Below are 20466 nucleotides of genomic sequence, written 5' to 3'. Positions count from 1 at the left end.
AAGAGTACACAGTGATAAAGGTCTGATTTGTGGTACCTCAGCTTCCTCCCACGGTCCAAAGACACGCAGTTAGTGGAGTTATGTTAACTGGTGACTCTAAAGTGACTCTTGAGAGTGAATGGGTGTCTGTCTCCCTGTGTTAGCCCTGCGAGAGACTGGCGACCGTTCAGGGTGAAGCCCGCCTCTCTCGCCATATGGCAGCTGGGATAGGCTCTGAATTTAATAAGCTGGAAAAAAATGTTTGAGTCTTTGAACATATTTACCTTCATGAAAAATCTAATTTTAATGTCCTACATATGAGCTTATTTATATTTAACCGACAGGCAAACAGGATGGGCAACAATTTCCAGAACATCCCACGAAGTGTCCTCACCTCATAGGTGTGTTGCTAATTCCAATCTTAGCCGACGGAGGGCGCTGCAGTCCTATATTTCTTTTACATCTACAGCAAGTGCGCTGCATCCCGACCAGGTGTGATCCATCCGTCTGCAAACATCAACACTCAGCAAGCATACATCAAACCCTCTGTTGCATCACATCGTGCGTAAAGTTTGATCGTGTAATTACTTTCAGCATAAATCAAATCGGAGATATATATCGACTTATGTAAGATCAATAACTAAATAATTGATCACCGAGGTGAATACAGGAAGCTGATTGGCCTCTCTCTCTCTGTGTGTCGCTCTCCTTTTAAGGCTTCAAGTAAAGTTGAGCCCTCGTGAGCTCAGAGGCAGTCAGCTGTGATCAGACCCCACATCTGGACACTGAGTGGATTACAACAAGAAACCTGCGCGAACCTGCAGCCTCGAAGGGGATGAGGAGTCGGTTTTAAAGAGACAGAAAAGTCGAGAAATAAAACACTGCGAGAATCGCCTCCATCCTCCTGATCTGTCTCTTCGTTTCAGGGCAGATCCATCCTCGCAGAGTGAACATGCAGCAGCCCGAAACCCCGCAGATAAGTCGGCAAACTGCGCCTGAACCTCTGGATCCAACAGGTACACCTACAGTCACTTTCTCAGTCAACAGACCTGAAAATGTTACCTTTTAATTTATTTTATCTTAAAGGTTTTTATATTATTTTATCTTTTAGATTTAGATTTATATATATATATATATATATATATATATATATATTTATATATATATATATATATATATATATATATATATATATATATATATATATATATACATATATATATATATATATATATATAGATAGATATATATATAATCTTATTTATTCATCTAGGATTATTTGTCCAGGAAGCGTTTATGTGTAGTTAAATATCTGAGGAAAAGGTTGGATAACTCCTGCAGAGTTTAATTCTCAGATAAAAGGGACTTTATGTGAGACAAGTTCAGGAAAAAATTGATTTACTCACATAGTTTTATGCTTTTCCTTTTTTTAAATCCTGCTTTACTGCACTGTCATTTAATTTTCACTCTACTGTTCATTCATTGTTTTCCTTCTGTGTAATAAAAATTTCCTGAGCATGTCCTTCTAAAGAAAAACATCTCAAAAATGAGATGTGCTGCAAATGATAAACCTACAATAATAAAGAGACAAATGAAGGTGCCTTGACATTAACATGAGGCATTTCAGCTGCATGATTGCAACAGTCAGCAGTCTAAACCATCACAATCAGGCGAGTTGGGTGAAAGATGTTTCCTGAGTGTGTTTGAATGTAAAAGAGGTTTTCTGTCACCCTGCAGCTCAGTACCATCGTCGGAGGAGAACTGCTCTGTGGGTGACCATCTCTCTGCTCACTCTGGGTCTGCTGGTGCTGACCGTAGGTCTGATCTCGGCCACTCGCACCGACAACGTGCCAGTCGTTGGACTATACCCGGGCATAATAGTGAGTGGCGGTCACCTTTACTCAGTTAACGTGCTCTCAGTCATGAAACAGACATTTCTGCTCCTCTCTCAGACCCTTCACGTGTATACTCACAGTTTCTGCTTTCTGTGCCCTGCAGTTGAGTTTCGGAGCATTTCTGGGTATTGTTGGCATCCACCTGGTGGAAAACCGCAGACCTATGGTGAGTGTGCTCCTCTTGTCAGATTCAAATGCGGATGATGATTTCAGTTATTCTTGTCCTCCAACACCTGTTTGTCTCCATGTAGACCTCCATATTCTTAAATCAGACCTCAAATAATCAGAAACTTTAAAAAATAAACTGACTGGTTATAACATTTCTGGTTTGATATAGGTATAAGTTTTTACTCCCATGAAAAAAAAATCCCTCAGATGAAGTGACCAATATCCATCCATCCATTTTCTTCCCCTTGTCCAATTCATGGTTACCAGAGGCAGGGTAAACTGGACAGGTCAACAAAAACAGAGTCAAAGTGTTTTCTATCCAATATTCACACCCTGTGAATGCATCAGGAGCAACTCAGAGTTCAGTATCTTGCCCAAGGGTACTCTGCCATGCACACTGTAGCAGCCAGGGATCAAACCACTAACCTACCTAATTAGCACACGACCTGCCCCACCTCCTAAACCACACCTCTATTTCAAGAAATGATATCTAGCACAGGTTTTTGGAGGATTTTCTGCATCACTGGCTGATTACAACCAAATTATTTGCATAAGGAGGAGCTGCAAGTGTACTTAAAATTATGGTGCATGTCTACATATATTTACCCTCAAACAGAAGCATCAGTTAATGTGTGTTTACATCACCACAGCCTTGTTGGGGGGTTTGCTCTCAGGTGATATCTTACATATGAGTGATTTATTCGGTGTATGGGAACATCTGGCTCAGTTATGTAAAATGTGAAGTTGGTCAGCTTCAGTCACATGCTGCTAGTTTGCACCGGTATGGCTTCATCACAGACATGTGGGTGAAGCAGGTGAAGCTGCACTGAAGCCTTTTTTTTTGTGCGATTTCTGTCAGCTTTTTAATCTCCATCACACTCATCCTCCAAAAATGAGGCTTTGTTCCTGGAAAACAGGATATATATACATCACAAATTAAAGGATTATGTTACAAACTTTACAAATTCCCTAAACTGTTTTGTGGGAATTTGCTCTTATGAGCACGAAGCAAATCGGATTACTCACGGGAGGCCTAATGCATCCTCGGTCCTTGTGCCCGGGTTAGTGTGCGTCACAGGATTTGCGGTGAGAGGAAGTGAATATATTTTTCTCTGGACTTCAGTGACAAGAAGAGAAATTGGGTTAGTATTGGTCAGTTGCTGACAGCGCCCCTTTATTTGAGGCAGGGACACAGGTATTATATCCTCACAGTGGCTCTCTGTGCTCAAAGAAACGATCATGTTAAATGATTCAGGAGTGGTGATTACAGGTAGGCCTGTCTACAGAAAGATTAGAGCTTCTGAAAAACTCCACAGTACATAAAGTGGATTTCGAATGTGAATTAGGAGGTTTTAAAAATGGCCACAGCGCTGAGCTGTTTGTGTCGGCTGCCAACAAGGCCAACGCTGCCTCAAGACCAGCAGCAACCAGAAGCTGCGCTGTGACATTTAAGTCGGCCGGTCAGGATCACATTCACAGCACATGAAACCCAGCATGAGACTAAGTGTGTGACATCAGTGAGGTACCACTCCTCGTTTTTCACCTGCAAGTTTGTCCTGATTTTAACGCTCAGCTCATCCAGCTGTCGAGCTGAGGTCTGATTAGTTTTCTCAGCTGCTTCGCTGGATAACAGAGGTTATTCGGGCTGGCATGCTGGATGTTGTAGCTCTGTAACCCTCACAGGGGAATTCCTCAGTATTTAAATTCAAAGCAGAGCCTTGGTAGTGACTGTCAGCCTTCAGTCTCTCTGAGGCTCCTCAAACTGAACAGCAAGAAAACTAAACTGTTCCTGCTCTGGAAAGTGCCGGACCTCCTCTTTGACGTCTCATCATTTTCCCGAGGTCAGCAGCCCATGTGTCATTCTGGACTCCACCCTCTCCTCCTCACCATCAAAAATCAAATTCATCTCCAAATCTGCCTTTTTTTTTACCCCCTGTTGATCTCCAATCAACCATCGATTTCAAATATTGCAACTAAAATCATTCATGCCTTCATCTCCTTCCTCCTCGACGGCGTCCTGTTTGCTTTCCCTTCCAGACCTCTGGACGAGCTGCAGCATGTTCTCACGGCGGCACATCTCGCCCCCACCCTTACGCCTGATTTAGACTTCTGAAATCTTTTTAGAGCCTAAATAAGCGGCTGGCGTTGTTGCCACTGTTGTTGTGGAGGTAAGAGAAGGAGGGCTCAGCTAAGTGCTTGTAAGATTAAAGCACTGTAATCCAGTCGGGGGCGTGAAATTATGGCCCCACAGGCATAAAAATATTTCACATTTCAGTGTGCTGCGTGTGGAAAAGTGCGTAAGTTGATAAAGCTAGCTGAATGTAGGCTGATTGGATCCTGGTCTAGATTACTGAATGGCAACGGTGATAAATGACCCTTTGTCATGTTTGGTTTCTGAGAGACTCGGTATGATAAGGGTGTTTTCAAACCACAGAAGGTGTCGAAGCTAAAGCAAATATTTGATTACACAGGGTTTTCTTATTAATGGAGGAGTACGGGCGTGGTTGATGACGGGTGTATTAAAGCTGCATTTGAGATGAGGGCATCGGATTTTGTAAAGACATTGCTTCTGCGTTTGGATGTGTCCTTTTATTTCATTTCTTTGGTTTTTTCTGGTGCGTGAAGGAGCTCCTGTCTAATCAGGGTGCAAATAAAGATAAAGGTTTTGTAGATAGGAGGTGAGGAAATCTGCCCCCCTCGCTGTAGTATAACAAACAATGAATTTAGCAAGAAGCAAACGATCCAACAGACTTTGTGAGTGAGTGAATGGGTGTATGACGCACTCAATTAGGCCTCCGGGTCATCAGGTCTCAGGTAAACGTTTGGCTATAGCAGCCGTATTTGTCAAATGATCGTGTGCTAAAGGGAAGTGAGTTAGATTCAAGTAAACTGTGTCCTAAAACAGATCGATTCTTTTTTCCTGTCCCTGAATGACTGCACCTGAATTTCTGTGTGTTTGTGTGTCTGTGCTGTGAATTTTTCATGTGTTGTCCAGGTGTCGTGGACCTGGTCAGATCACATTGGCTCTGCAGTGTATCGTATCTGATCTGGTCTACCAAGATATCCTTGTGCTTGTTCACATATGTAAAGAAATGTAGCATCTGTGTGTGTGTGTGTGTGTGTGTGTGTGTGTGTGTGTGTGTGTGTACGGCCCACAGGGTCCAGTATAAACCTGCTTTTAAAATCTTTATAAAGATCTGCAGTCCTCGTTGTTTCAGTTCTCAGACTGTGTGGATTTAAATGTGTGGACAGCAGGAAAGACACCGAAAGCTGCCGTCTCTGTCTCTCTGGCATCACTCCCAGCTCTGTGCTTTAAACTTTAATGGTGTGATCGCTGGTCTACGGTGTCTCTTATAAGGCACACGTGGCACGGCTCTCACGTAGGTATCTTCTTCCCTCTTGCATCTGAGGCTTGTCCTGTAACACGAGAGCTGGCTCGCAGAGCGAGGCCGCTCATTAAAGAACAACTAACTGTGCCACAATGCCGCGGACACCTGAGAGCACCGGAGCCTGCCTCGCTTCCTGGGTTGGCCAACGCTTTTGGTCCTTTGACTTCATACAACAGCAGATGAAGATTTTGATGTGGTTTGAAGAGAAGTGATAAGCTCATCTACTGCAGTCAAACAGAAGTTTCCTGTTTGAATGAAGGTTTGTAAAATCAAATCAATTCAAATTCAAATTCAAATTTTATTTGTCACGTACACAGTCATACACAGTACGATATGTAGTGAAATGCTTGGACAACTGCTCGTGACCTAAAGAAAACAAAAAAGGAAAAGGCTATGAATAAGATAGGAAATAAATATGAAAAATTAAAAAGGGTAAATTTAACTAGGAAGGAATAAAATATAAATTAAGGTTAAAAATGAAATAACTGTACAACACAAATTAGAATGAAGGGTAAATTTAACTGAGAAGAATAAGATAAAATATATAAATTAAAGTTGAAAATAAAATAACTGTACAACAAAATACACAATATAGAACTATATAAGAATGTATGAAGAAATCTAAATATAAATAAATATATACACAATAACAGCAGCTGTACAAGTATTAACCGGAAATGAAGAATATAGTGACCAGTGTTGTGCAAAACCAAAGTCCAGAAAGTCCAGTGTGTGTGTAAGAACCATATGTGTGGGTCAGTACTGTGTGGTGGTGTGATTGAGAGACCGTATCGCCTGCGGGAAGAAGCTCCTCCTCAGTCTCTCTGTGTTGGTCTTCAGGGAGCGGAATCGCTTTCCTGACCTCAGCAGAGAGAACAGTCCATTGTTGGGATGGCTGAGGTCCTTCACGATCTTCCTGGCCTTGGTCCAGCACCGCCTGCTGTAGATTGAGTGCAGGTCAGGGAGCTCGGAGCGGATGGTGCGCTCAGCTGACCGCACAACCCTCTGTAGAGCTCGTCTGTCCTGCATGGTGCTGTTCCCGAACCAGGTTAAGATGTTTCCCGCCAGGATGCTCTCTATGGTGCACGAGTAAAAGTTCCTGAGCACCTTGGAGGGCAGTTGGAAGTCTCTCAAGCGTCTGAGGTGGTAGAGACGCTGTCGGGCCTTTTTCACCACGGTGTTGATGTGACAGGACCATGACAGGTCCTGCGTGATGTGAACTCCGAGGTATTTGAAGCTGTCCACTCTCTCCACTGGGCACTCGTTGATGACGGGGGTCTGGTAGTTCCTCTCCTGCTTAGTGCTGAAGTCCACTATCAGCTCCTTTGTCTTACTGACGTTTAGAAGGAGGTTGTTCCTCTGGCACCAGTTCTCCAGATTCCTAATCTCCTTCAGGTAGGCCGTCTCGTTGTTATCAGAGATCAGGCCCACCCAAATCAAAGCAGCTAAAATGAAATTTTATAGCAGTTTTTATGCACATTAGAATTCTCAGGTGAGGTTGACATACTAAATAAAAATAACAACAAATGATAAGTGGTAAAAGTGACCAAAAAAGTATTATATAGAAAATACACAGACCTATGCCTGCTTAACTTTCTTTAATGCAAGTATCTATTAAGCCAATCTCGTGGTAGAAACTCAAAGCATTTAGGCATGTAGACATGATCAAGATGACCTAGTGAAGTTCTACAGCTGCAGCAGACAACACTGGGTGGTCCTGTCAGATAAAATGAACAAGGCCCACCAAAGTTGGACAACAGAGGATTGGAAAAAAATTGCCTGGTCTGTCTGAGTCTCAATTTCTTTTTCAACATTCAGATGGAAAAGTCAGAATTTTGCATAAACAGCATGAAAGCAGGGATCCACCCTGCCTCGTATCAGCAGTTCTGGCTGCTAGGGCAAATTTTCATGGCACATTTTGGGCCCCTGAGCTCAAAATGAGCATTGCTTAAACGTTACAGCCTACCTGACATGGCCATCCCTTTGTGAGCACAGTGTACCCATCTTCTGCTTCCACCAGGATAACACGCTGTGTTGTAGAGCTCACATTAGCTCAAACTGATTTCTTGAACATCACAATGAGTTCACTGGACTCAAATGGCCTCCACAGTCACCAGATCTCGGTCCAATAGAGCAGCGGTCCTCAACCCCCGGGCCTCGGACCGGTCCGTGAGTCGTTTGGTACCGGGCCGCGAGAGTTGAGACTCAGGTGTGAAATGTATGGTTTTCAGGGGTTTTATCGGTTTTCAGCGTTATTTTGTTATCGTTTTTATCGTTAACTCGGTTTTCCTGGGTCTTTTCACGTGTGTTATGAATAAATCTTCTTTTTTTCGGTACCGGTACTAGTTTTATTTTGTTGTATTTATCCGCGACACCTCAAAGGCCGGTCGGTGAAAATATTGTCAGGCATAAACCGGTCCGTGGCACAAAAAAGGTTGGGGACCGCTGCAATAGAGCAGCTTTAGGATGTGGTGGAATGTGAGATTCCCATCATAGATGTGCAGCTGACACACTTGCAGCAACTTTGTGATGCTGAGATGTTGACATGGACCAAAATCTCAGAGGAATGTTTCTAGCAAACTTTGAAACTTCCATGTCAAAATTTGGAAAATTAGACAAGGACACAGAGCTGTCTGTGGTTTTGTGAGGAAGGGCAAAAACAGCTAAATCAAACATGCACAGCTAACTGCTTTATCACAGAATAAAGACAACAATAAAACAACAGCAGTGAGACGAGCAAATTACAGAATATCTATGAGGCAAAGAAAGAACAAATATTAAAAAACACTAAGTGAATATAAAAGGCTCACACAATATAAACATGTGTGTCTTTATTTATTTATGTAGCTGAGAATCTGCTATAGTCTACATTAGGACCTTTTCGGACTCATCTTTAAAAATGTGGCAAAAAGCCACCTGGTTGGAGGTCTGACACTTTGGGTGCAATAAACGCACATACTTTTCCGGTTTTCCAGTTTTGAAGGTTGATCTTCCCACCCCTGTTAGTGTCTGACTGACCTCACCTGTGCCTTCTTTCCCTGTTCATTTTATGCGTCTTCTCTCCCGTTTCTGTCCAACTGTTGATCCCTTTTCCTCGTGATCTAATTCAAAGTAAGCTAAAGGGAAAGCTCTCTCTGTCTATTTGTTGAATAAAGCTTTACAAATGTTAATGACTCGTCCAGCCACGTTTCATTTTGTCCTTTGTGACGGACTGTGAAGCGTGAAAATCTGTCTGTAAAAAAACCCTCCACTTCTATCTGCTCTCACACATCCAGTGTGATAACAGGCTTCACTGCCCTCAGACCCTGTAATGTTTCTTTATGACCACACGCTTCACGTGGCTCGTGTTCGTTACCCCGGTGGCCTCTCCCATAGGCACTGCCGGTATCTCACACGCTGCCGTCCTCATGGTCACCTTGCAGCTTCCGAGAGAGGAGCGGCGGGCCTTTAAAGGGTCGTATTTTACCCAACTGGCCGGGGGACGATTGCTTCTTAATAGCGGTGTGTTCAGCTGGTGACATGATAGCACGCTGGACCACTGAGCAGGGGAGGAAGTCCTTGCAGAGGTCAGCGACTTTGCTTACATAACCTGATAGGTATCTTTACCCAGGTTGTAAAATTCCTCATTTTATGTTATTAGTGTGTGTGTGTGTGTGTGTGGGGGGGGGGGGGTTCCTCTCTGTGTTTCTTTCTTCTTCTTTTTTCCCTGTCCTGTCCAGCAGTTTAGCAATCAGAAGGCCAGAAAATGCCAAACAGATTTACTTTCACAAGTTGAGCGTAATGGCATTCGCTATAATGGTCCACTTGATAGCTCTATTTTATTGGGACTTTATTTGGATTTTTTACTTTGGATTGTTACAACCACAATGGACAAGACCAGGGGATATGAAAGAAAGAGAAGCTGGAAGGAAAGTTAATAGAAAGACAGGGAGAGAAAAATAGAGGAGAAGAAGAAGATGAGAGAGAGAAAACACTGAGAATCTGCTTCAAACAGCAGAGAAACCACGGCAACAACCAACATAAATAACAATGACATTGTTACTGAGAAGCACACAGTACTAATAATACAAGATATTTTTAGAGGCAGCAGCAGCCCAAGATAGTGTGTGTCTGGGTACCGGTATACGTTAGCACTTGTGTTCATGAGGTTTCTCCATGTAAGTGTCTAACAGTGGGTGTGGGAAGCCACAGCCCCGCCCTCCAGGACCGGAGGAAGGCATGGAGGGGACCTACACCTAGCAAACCTCCAGACGCCCCAAGCCCTTACCCCCTCTATATTGGTTAATGCTAAGATTATTTTTATTTTTCCAGTTCATGAGGTCTTCTTAGAAATGCATAAGGCGGACTGTGTTCATCTCCATAATGACATCATCTAAGTCGCCAGAAAAGCAAACTGAAGGGGAGGCTGGAGCACTTTGATGGGTTTCACATATCCAGCACCAAAACATGAACAGGTGGACGGAACCAAAGAGCACGGATGTAATTGTCAGGTGTTTTCCCTTGACAGCGTGAGCAGGTGTTAGATGACATAAAACCCATCATGAACATCCATCGACCTGTGTAGTGCACTCTGTTCGTGATTTTGTATTGTATTAATTGGAGACTGGGATTTCTAGTCATTTAAAGACTCAGTCATTTTTTTTAAAACTCCCACCATGCTGTCAATGATGCTGTCCTGAGATGTATTGTAGCCTGTTGGCTAAGATGAAGTGGTGAAAGTTAGGCAGACCTTGTCCTCCTCTATCCTTGGTCTTCTGTAGTGTTTTTAAGCTAATACATGGGGCTTCATCTTTCCAAAGGGTGAAGGTTTACTCTGGATCATTGAGGATAAATGACTGATTCTTGGCAAAACCATTATTTTTATTGAAACGACCCTTCCCATGAGTGATATGGGTAGTGACTTCCATCTAGCTAGATCGTATTTGACTTTCTTTAAAAGTGGGATGTGGTTTAATTTAGCTAAATCTGTGAGCTTAGAATAAACAATAGCTAAATATTTAACTGGGTTTAGTTCCAGCTGTACTGAGCCTGTTCATTTCTTCAAATAGTCCAGTCTGACCAAGTTGATTGCCCCCAAAAACAAGTAATCTAGGCATCCTCGTCTGGAGCCAGCTCCATGCACATTCGATGTAACAAACCATAGTTTTGTGTGTGTGTGTGTGTGTGTGTGTGTGTGTGTGTGTGTGTGTGTGTGTGTGTGTGTGTGTGTGTGTGTATGTGGCTATGCAATGAATGAATGAAAAAATAACTGATGTCCATCAGGTGAAAGAAGGTGTGGAACCGGAGATTGGGCAGGTAGTGTATTCACTCTATAGAGTAACTGTACTGTTGATAATGTACAGGGAGTGCAGAATTATTAGGCAAATGAGTATTTTGTCCACATCATCCTCTTCATGCATGTTGTCTTACTCCAAGCTGTATAGACTCGAAAGCCTACTACCAATTAAGCATATTAGGTGATGTGCATCTCTGTAATGAGAAGGGGTGTGGTCTAATGACATCAACACCCTATATCAGGTGTGCATAATTATTAGGCAACGTCCTTTCCTTTGGCAAAATGGGTCAAAAGAAGGACTTGACAGGCTCAGAAAAGTCAAAAATAGTGAGATATCTTGCAGAGGGATGCAGCAGTCTCAAAATTGCAAAGCTTCTGAAGCGTGATCATCGAACAATCAAGTGTTTCATTCAAAATAGTCAACAGGGTCGCAAGAAGCGTGTGGAAAAACCAAGGCACCAAATAACTGCCCACGAACTGAGAAAAGTCAAGCGTGCAGCTGCCAAGATGCCACTTGCCACCAGTTTGGCCATATTTCAGAGCTGCAACATCACTGGAGTGCCCAAAAGCACAAGGTGTGCAATACTCAGAGACATGGCCAAGGTAAGAAAGGCTGAAAGACGACCACCACTGAACAAGACACACAAGCTGAAACGTCAAGACTGGGCCAAGAAATATCTCAAGACTGATTTTTCTAAGGTTTTATGGACTGATGAAATGAGAGTGAGTCTTGATGGGCCAGATGGATGGGCCCGTGGCTGGATTGGTAAAGGGCAGAGAGCTCCAGTCCGACTCAGACGCCAGCAAGGTGGAGGTGGAGTACTGGTTTGGGCTGGTATCATCAAAGATGAGCTTGTGGGGCCTTTTCGGGTTGAGGATGGAGTCAAGCTCAACTCCCAGTCCTACTGCCAGTTTCTGGAAGACACCTTCTTCAAGCAGTGGTACAGGAAGAAGTCTGCATCCTTCAAGAAAAACATGATTTCCATGCAGGACAATGCTCCATCACACGCGTCCAAGTACTCCACAGCGTGGCTGGCAAGAAAGGGTATAAAAGAAGAAAAACTAATGACATGGCCACCTTGTTCACCTGATCTGAACCCCATTGAGAACCTGTGGTCCATCATCAAATGTGAGATATACAAGGAGGGAAAACAGTACACCTCTCTGAACAGTGTCTGGGAGGCTGTGGTTGCTGCTGCACGCAATGTTGATGGTGAACAGATCAAAACACTGACAGGATCCATGGATGGCAGGCTTTTGAGTGTCCTTGCAAAGAAAGGTGGCTATATTGGTCGCTGATTTGTTTTGTTTTTGAATGTCAGAAATGTATATTTGTGAATGTGGAGATGTTATATTGGTTTCACTGGTAAAAATAAATGATTGAAATGGGTATATATTTGTTTTTTGTTTAGTTGCCTAATAATTATGCACAGTAATAGTCACCTGCACACACAGATATCCCCCTAAAATAGCTAAAACTAAAAACAAACTAAAAACTACTTCCAAAAACATTCAGCTTTGATATTAATGAGTTTTTTGGGTTCATTGAGAACATGGTTGTTGTTCAATAATAAAATTATTCCTCAAAAATACAACTTGCCTAATAATTCTGCACTCGCTGTAGATCAGCTCTTCCCAAACATTGTGTAAATGAACGAGGATTAGAGAAAAGGCTCAACGTTCTGAGCACTATCAGAATAAATCTTACAGAGGTGCTTGACGCGCCTTTGACTGTTTTCATGTAGAATTTTAAAAAAACTGCTTTAAAATGTAGCAGATTAAATTCAGAGATACGGTAATGAAGTAAATTACTTCATACTTTACAGTTGCATGTCAGTAAAAGGATTCGACTGAATTACTTTCCCATCTTTTTAATGTTTCTTCCCCAAAGCGGCTCCTGAGAGTAGAAAACCATCTACAGTATGCCGCGTGTCTTTAATCTTTTACACTATTTGATTTTTCAGTATCAGGGGAGGTTTGGGTGGCATGGATATTTTATGCGCTGGCAGCTGGTGCTAAGGTAATGTGAAGTAATGCAGTTGTCAGGCTCTATTGTCTCTGCCGTTGGCCTCATCTCCCACTTGCAGCCCATAAAAGCGGAGCCATTTAAACCGCTAATGAAGCAGAGAGTCTGGACCAGTGGCAGATAAAACCCACCCAGAAAAGCTTATATTCTCAGCCTGCCTCTTATTTCACTTTGCTCAGGAAAAGCTCAGAATTAATATGCCTTCGTATCCATTTTTCCCCAAATAAACGGGACAGTGTAATCATCCGCAAACCTGTTTTGGTAAAAGAGTTTGATGATTTATGGAAAAGAAAGAACACAAAACAACATCCTGTTTTAATACCTGGAGCTGATTGTTGTGACCATCACGATCTACAGGGTCCAAGTTACAGACCCCATACTTGTTTCTGTGGTTGTGAAAGGTTCCTCCTCTAACGATTCCTTCATTTAGATCCAGCCTCAGTTTTCAGTTCATAAATCTGCTGCGATTGTGATCAGCTAACCTCTGGATCAGCTTGCACGTTCATCCCAATGAATGTTGTCTCAGCAGCTTTAAAGCTAACGCTAGCGTGTTCACCCTGAACTGGGTGAACAAAGAAATGGCCGTTTTTATAGAAGTGGTCCCCCCACCAACTGTTTCCATTTTCTTCTGTCATTTTCTAAATGCAAATTCAATCTTTTTCAAACTAACAGACAAGCTAGCAAAGATCCCCTTTTACATAGTCTTTAGACATGTTTTTACTAGCAGCCTGTCATAAAAACACACAGTTTGTTCTGATTTCCTTAAACTGAATCTATAAAAAAATGTTCACAGGCATAAATAGTATTTTTGTGCCAACAAGATGACTTCTAAAGTGCGACTAACCAAAAACTGAACAATTGGAAGACAAAAGACGGCGATCATAACAACTTCCAGCTTGTTAGAACTGCACAAACTATATTTTATATTCATTTATATACTGTTTTTCCATCTATGTCTGTACTTGTTGCCCTCTGTAAAACAGTAAGCCACTGATGCCAGATTATAATAAGCTACAAAAATATTTTTATTTTTTTCTTGCTTTTTGGTCTCAAACTACAACTACCAGAGAGAGAGAGAAACTGTGTTTCTGTGCAGGAGGTTCAGTCCTGGAGGAGCGATTGAACAGACAGTAACCAATGCTCGATGATAAAGTTTATGATCAGACATCTGTGATCAGCCAGCTGGGTCTGCTGGGCTGTGTGCGTGTGTGATATTAGAAAATGATTTTATCTAACAGAAGAAGCCTTATAGGAGACCCACGTGTGCGCTGCATTGTTCAGTTTGTCTGAGAAGTACAAATTTGAGTTTAGGATTCGGCTTTGTTTTCTGATGGTTAATTAGGAGAAGCATTATGTCAATTTGATGTCCTCACAAAGATGTGAAGACGAATATGTGTGTGTGTCTGCGTGTGTGGGAGAATTGGACTGACCTTGCTCTGTCCTGCGTGTTGCTTCTTCGCCTGTAAATCAGCCACAAAGCTCCTCTGTGCTGGCAGAGCGAGAGTCTCTACATTGCCTTTATTGCCCTGCAGTCAATCAGCAGACATGCCAAGCTTAAATATGTGTGTGTGTCTGTGTGTTGAGTTTATAAAATCTTGTTTTTGCTTTTATTTAGATATACATGCATGCAAATAACACAAAAACATAAGCTGCACCTGCTCTGATAGTTTTGTTTTTGACTTACTTCTTATTTCTGTTTTACTAAATCGTGTCTCGTGACTCTCCTCTGTGCTTTCCTCCCTTCGCTTCTCTTTAAGCTGGTGTCCTCGATAATCTTCATCAGTGTCGGAGTCATCGTTGCCTGCTTCTGTGCCATCGTCGATGGGATAATTGCTTCAGACTTTATTGTAAGTATCACTTCTATTTGACATAAACTCAAGCAGGCATCCTCACAGACGGGGTTTAACCACACATGCTGAGATCAAAAGGTCAGATCAAGAAACGTGTGGGTGCAAGGTAGACCAACTAATCTCACCCTGCAGCGAGCTGCTGTGCGACATGAAAAGCTGTCAAACTTTCAGGATACCAGGCCTGATTAAATTCTTTGTGTCACAGAAACTTTGATGACAACAATAAATCAGCTGGGATGTGATCACCAAACACTCTCACAGGTTAAATCAGAGTGTAGAGTTTAGCTTGTGTGCATTTTGGTAACACTTCACAACTAAAGGTGTAATTTCAATGTATTTTATTTGAAATTACATTGTAATTATATTTGCCTACACCTGTTTAAAGGTAGAAACACTAGAACAACAGAGTAACCAGTCAGGTTTTTATAGGAAACAAAGAAGTAACTACATAGAATTACATTAAATAGAAATGTTCTTCCTCACCAACTGTGATCATCCTAATTACATTTTAATTTCAAATAAAACACATTTAAATTCCATTCATTTACAGGGGAATTATCCCCTTTTATAAAGTATTTCTCGCAGTTATTTGTGTAAGGAGCCTCTACTTCCTAATGAGAGTTTCAAAGCTGGAACCCGTCCCCGTTATCGATCCCCGGGTGCTTATCAGACCTCTGCAGATATATTCATTTTGTGATCTCATGACTGTAAAAGTCACATTTATTGCACAGTCAAGCTCTGGACAGTAAGAATGATTTTATTAGCCTTCACGTTGCATAAAGTTCAGTAAGGGTTTTATTGAACGAGGTGGGTTTTGTGCACCGGGTAGACCGGACGGTGCGCTGCAGCAGGGTTGCGGAGGATGTGATCAGGATGGATGTGTAATGGCTCTCTTTTTCAGGACATTACGCGTATGCAGAAGGGCATGTGTGACTTTCACCCCAGTGGATCTGGCTACGCCTACGACAGCTACTACACTGAGGTGATTCTGATATATGTGTAAACCCCGTGCCCCTCTTTCTGTCAGTGTGAAGAAGTTTAAATACACATTTAATAAAGTGTCATCTCAAGAGTGCGCCTCAGTTTTTCTACATGAGAAATAAACGCTGCTGTAGGCAATGAAGGAAATCTCCCAGCACAGCTCTCTGAGCTTAAAAAACACAAATAAATGTGTAAAAAATGTTTTCATAGCTCTTATTTACTTGATTTTTTTATTTACTTTACTGTGTACACGTGGTGAAATTCCTATAGCAGATAGTGAAAAAACAGCATTTATCTGTAATTCAAATGTTTATCTATTACTACATGACTTTGGTGTAGTATGAATGGAAGTGGGGGAGGTCTTCCTCAGTAGGACAAACTTATAAAAATACAATTAAAAATGTACGCCTACTTTCACATTTTCCAATAGTGACCAGATTAAAGTCTTTGCTGGGCCTGTTCTGAGCCCCCCAGCCTTATGTTTGACACCTCTGCTTTAAAGAATATACCACAGTACTGATTGTGTGCTCTGACAAACCTTTTAATGCTCAGTTTAAACTTTTGCAAAGGGTGCTGTGACACCTAGTGGTCAAATGATGTTACTACACAGATTTACTGGCTCACTGAAAGCAACAGCTTTCCGTCTCCCTCTGCAAATCAAATAAAAAGAACGTAGATGCTGTGGAAGCAATATGTTGACAACTTTGTGTGTGTGTGTGTTTGGTTATTGGTCCATGCAGTTCTTGTTTATCTGGTTTCTGCATCTGCATCTAACCCATCTCTCTCTAATTTATCCACTCTCTGGAGCTGCAGGTGATGTGCCACTCTTTTGAGAAGTCATGCAAGCTGAAAGTGAGGAGCAACACCTGCTACTGTTGCTACCTGTATAACTGCGAGAGGTGAGACAAACTCAAACTGCAGGTCTGCAGGCCATAACACAACACAGGTTTGTGTTAATTAACCATTTCTCTCCAGTTTAGTTTCAGAGGAGCTTTTCTGCAGGCCATGTTAGAATACCGGCCAACCACTTTTTTTTCTGTTTTCCAGTTATGAGCTTATAGTCTTCTAATAATAACATAGAGGCCAGAGAGCAGCAGGAAAATAGCATCCCAGACATGAGAAAGAGCTCAGAGAAACCCTGGAAATTTCAGCTCTTTCTTGTATGACAGCCAGCTCTTAAATCTTGGATATTTTAGCCTAACACACACACACGCACACGCACACGCACACACACACACACACACACAAGAGAAAGCGCTTTCAAAACATTCTCCCTGTGCCTTTGACCGCGTTACCACTCAGTCATAAGCCGATAAAAGGCTGTCTGGAAATAATAAAGCAAGAAAAAGTGATGGATGGTGTAGGAGACTCTTTGTTTTCTTGCCATCCTGGAAGGTTTGGGATAAAACAGCCTGGGATGTGAAATGGAAACTACAATAAGAGCCATAAAGCAGAACTTAAATAAGTTACACCTGCGATTTTCCTGCCATGTCACAACTTGTCCTTATCTTCCAGCCTGTACTCCTCACACTACTACGAGTTCACCGGGGTCAGCGGCTGCTGGGATGTGGTCCAGCTGTACCGCCTGATGTGGACCTCGGTGGTGCTCAACGTGATCGGCTTGTTCCTGGGCATCATCACCGCCGCCATCCTCGGCGCGTACAAGGATATCGTGGTGAGGAGTCCAAGAGGATTTAACTCACTCTGCCCCCACTCCCTCCCAAAAAAAACAGAAACCCAAAACTTTGAATTCAGAGAGTTTAGAAGCAGTCACATGCTATGATTGGCTACATGCTTATTTGGTTAAATAAACGCATCAACTTTGAGCAGTTTAAACTTCCTGATGTGTTCCTGCATCTGTGTAAATGTGTGTTAACCGGTTATTTTAACAGCAGCTTGTTTTTAGTGATCTCTTTACATAAAGCATGTTTTACCCTTTCCTCCAGCAGAAGCCTGCTCCTCAGATCGCTCCCAGCCCAACGCCAGCACCTCACATCCTGTACAACCCGACCCAGCACATGCTCACCTACCCCAACTTCTGTCCGTCTGGGCAGGCTCTGCCCGCCTACCCCAACTACCCAGTATCCATGCAGGTAGGAGCTGAGGCCAAAACTAAGAGTGAAATACAGGGAGATGCACTCGCTACTGAGTGTACATTCCTGCCTACTAGCACTCTAGTATCAAAACAGCTGGTGATGGAAGTGAACTAATGCCTGTTACACATGAGCTGAAAGCACAGCTGTAGCTCATAACAGAGTCGCAGCAGATGTTTTGCACTGGTTACGTATTTCTGATCGATGGCTCAGGACTGATCTTTGCTGATATTTGATATCTCTTTGGCTGAACTTCCACATGCCTTTGCAGCCAACCACTTCCTGTTTCTCCTCCTCTCCCACAGCATAACACCAACCACCAGGCACCTGCTACTCCCCAGATGCTCCCTCCTGGGGGAGGCCCTGTCTCCTCCCCCTCCTCCTGCCCGTCTGAGGAGAACCAGAGCCAGCTGCCCTCTCAGGTTCTCCCCCAGCCACAGCCTCAGGGAGCCACCCAGGACCCAGGAGGCTACATGCTGACCCCCAACGCTCCGGTGCTCTATGCATCCTCCTACAGCGCCTTTGAGAAACCTCCACCTTACGCCTGCTGAGACTTTAGACAAATATGGAGAGCGTGCTGCAAACACCTTCACCTGGTCAGACTGACTGTAGCACAAAACATTTCAGAGACAGAGATTTCAATGATTTAAATGCTGCGTTTCACGTGTGTCTAATAGGTTTCAAGTGAAGTCAGACAGAGATTTATGGTTATGTAGTGTTTAATATGTAGACATGAGTCCTTTTAATATGTAGCCATCAAAGGAAACTTGCTTATTCACTCAGTACCACACAGCTCTGAAGCTCTGCACGGCAGCAAAAAGACCAGAAATGAGGGAAAAGTACCAGCACCTCTGAATCTGCTCGATTATTAACAAGTTTTCTCTTAAAAAAGACAAAAATTGTGAAGTGAAAGTGAATAAGCAAAATTTCTCAAGATGTCAAAGATTCTTTTAAGCCTAAGACTGGCCTTTGGAGGGCTTCAAACTGAGTTTAAATACTGACTGTGGTCTGGTTTCTGTTCTAAGTTGCAAGTCGTCCTGTGTATCGTCTCATTATACTGTACAGTTCAAAGGGCTTTCCTGAGAGTAAATTATGTTCATGTAGCTGTTATTTAATTATGTTTGTGTGATTCATTTAATGTGCACTTTACAGTCGATATGACCTCTGAGTTAGTGATCGATGCATGGGACTGCTGGACCTGTAAAAAATGCATAGTAAGGGCTTTATATTGAAAAAAAACTTCACCTTTGAAGGAGTTCAACACTGACAAAAATACGTTTATTTGCTGTAATATCCGAGGCAGAGAGTCTGAAAACGGGTCTTCAAAGACTTTGTGTAATGTCTGTCCTCCACTTTTCAAACAAATCCAGGCAAACGGGTTTCAGGTTTTCCTGTTTTGGCCTTCACTCATCGGAAAAGCAAATAAGTTTATTTTTTCCAAAATGTTGAACTTTTTTTCAGTGCTTCTGTTAGGTTTTTTTCACCTCAAAGGCAGACCGTGTAACTTCATAGTCTCATCATCTTGTTACATTCATAAGCAATAAAGCACAGCTCTGCATAACCCAGTGTGCTGCGCTGTAGTTCTGCTTTTTTCAGTGATATATTTGCTTGTAGTGACTGCTGTTATTAAACTGTAGAGTGAACCTACTGTGGTCATTCCCAGCTCCACTTTAGGTAGTTTAGCCATAATAACCCATGTTTTTAATATTCGAGGCCCAAATATAAATTTCTGAGTGGATTCTGAATGGAGCCACAAACTATATTGGAACTCTCTAATAAAGCTGACACAGCCTGTTAGGCATCAGTGTTTCTTCCAGGTATAAAATACTAAAAGATTTTAACACAAGTGACTATTTTGTAGTGGGCTGCAGTTAGTTGTTTTTGTTTAATTTATCACATGATATTAAAAAAAAACAAAACAAAACAAAAAAAAAAAACACCAAACCTATTTTCTTACAAACAGGAGAATTGAAAGAGATGTTTAAGATTACTTTGAAGTAGACTAGCTACAGGTGAATGTTCATGTGATAAAGCAGGTTGTCTTCCAATCAGGAGATCATGGATTGATCTCAGGCTACTCCAGTCTGCATGCCAAAGTATCCATGGGTAAGATACTAAACCTCAGTTGCGAATGTTTGAAAGCACAGACAAAAGTGTCCCTTTATTTGTATTATTCCTTCCTCTTTTCCTCATGCCTGGTAGCTCCCTTGTCGATTATAACCATGTCTTCTCATTTCTACTCCTGTCCCTCCTGGTCATTTCAATCAAAACCTTTACATCTTCAGCTCTGTTACCTCCACCTCCTCTTTTTTCCCCCAGTGTCACTGTCTACAAACCAGACATCATAGCAGGCCTCACATAATTCAGTGATCAAAAAGTCCACTGCCCTCTACACATCTTCATTACCTCCACAGGTATGTCATCTGGACCATCTTCCACTCTTCATAGGTGCCCTGCCTTCATCCTCACTAATCATCTGCACTTTCTGATTCACTAACCTCCATCCATCCATCCATCCACTCTTTTCTTCATTCATGAGCTCCTTTAAAGTACTACTTCCACTGCGTTCACTTGTTAGTACATTATATATAAGCACCAATCCATTTACTATACTGCAAATGGTCTCTGGGAGAAAATTAATTACATTAAAAGCAGCCTACTTTGACAGTAACTGAAACATACAGCAGTTTAACAACTTTAAAAATAGTCCAATGGCAAAGCCACTGTAAAGTAGGGCAAAACAATCACATGTGGCTCTAGAATCACAGGTTTGAGACCCCTGATGCAGCCCCTCAGGTTATCCTCCGTCT

At 42.3% G+C, this 20466-nt stretch overlaps 1 protein-coding gene across 2 annotated transcripts; it reads left to right on the top strand.

The window, feature by feature from the left end:
- The first annotated feature begins 749 nt into the window (after positions 1 to 749).
- Positions 750 to 19027, top strand: tmem255b (transmembrane protein 255B). Of its 2 annotated transcripts, none has more exons than XM_012916916.2 (9): positions 750 to 995; positions 1717 to 1859; positions 1978 to 2040; positions 14490 to 14579; positions 15484 to 15564; positions 16377 to 16462; positions 17079 to 17238; positions 17513 to 17656; positions 17962 to 19027. In XM_012916916.2, exons 1-9 carry the CDS (start codon positions 932 to 934, stop codon positions 18205 to 18207), a joined length of 1077 nt encoding a protein of 358 aa, XP_012772370.1. In that variant the 5' UTR covers positions 750 to 931; the 3' UTR covers positions 18208 to 19027. The 2 variants fall into 2 exon arrangements, with proteins under 2 accessions (XP_012772370.1, XP_076739880.1); XM_076883765.1 differs by having other exon boundaries at positions 17510 to 17656.
- The last annotated feature ends 1439 nt before the right edge of the window (positions 19028 to 20466 follow it).

This window comes from Maylandia zebra, linkage group LG1 (assembly GCF_041146795.1).
Source record: "Maylandia zebra isolate NMK-2024a linkage group LG1, Mzebra_GT3a, whole genome shotgun sequence".
In the NCBI taxonomy this organism is placed as follows: Eukaryota; Metazoa; Chordata; class Actinopteri; order Cichliformes; family Cichlidae; genus Maylandia; species Maylandia zebra.
Note: the sequence above shows the minus strand (reverse complement) of the source record. Positions and strands in the feature narration are given on the sequence as shown.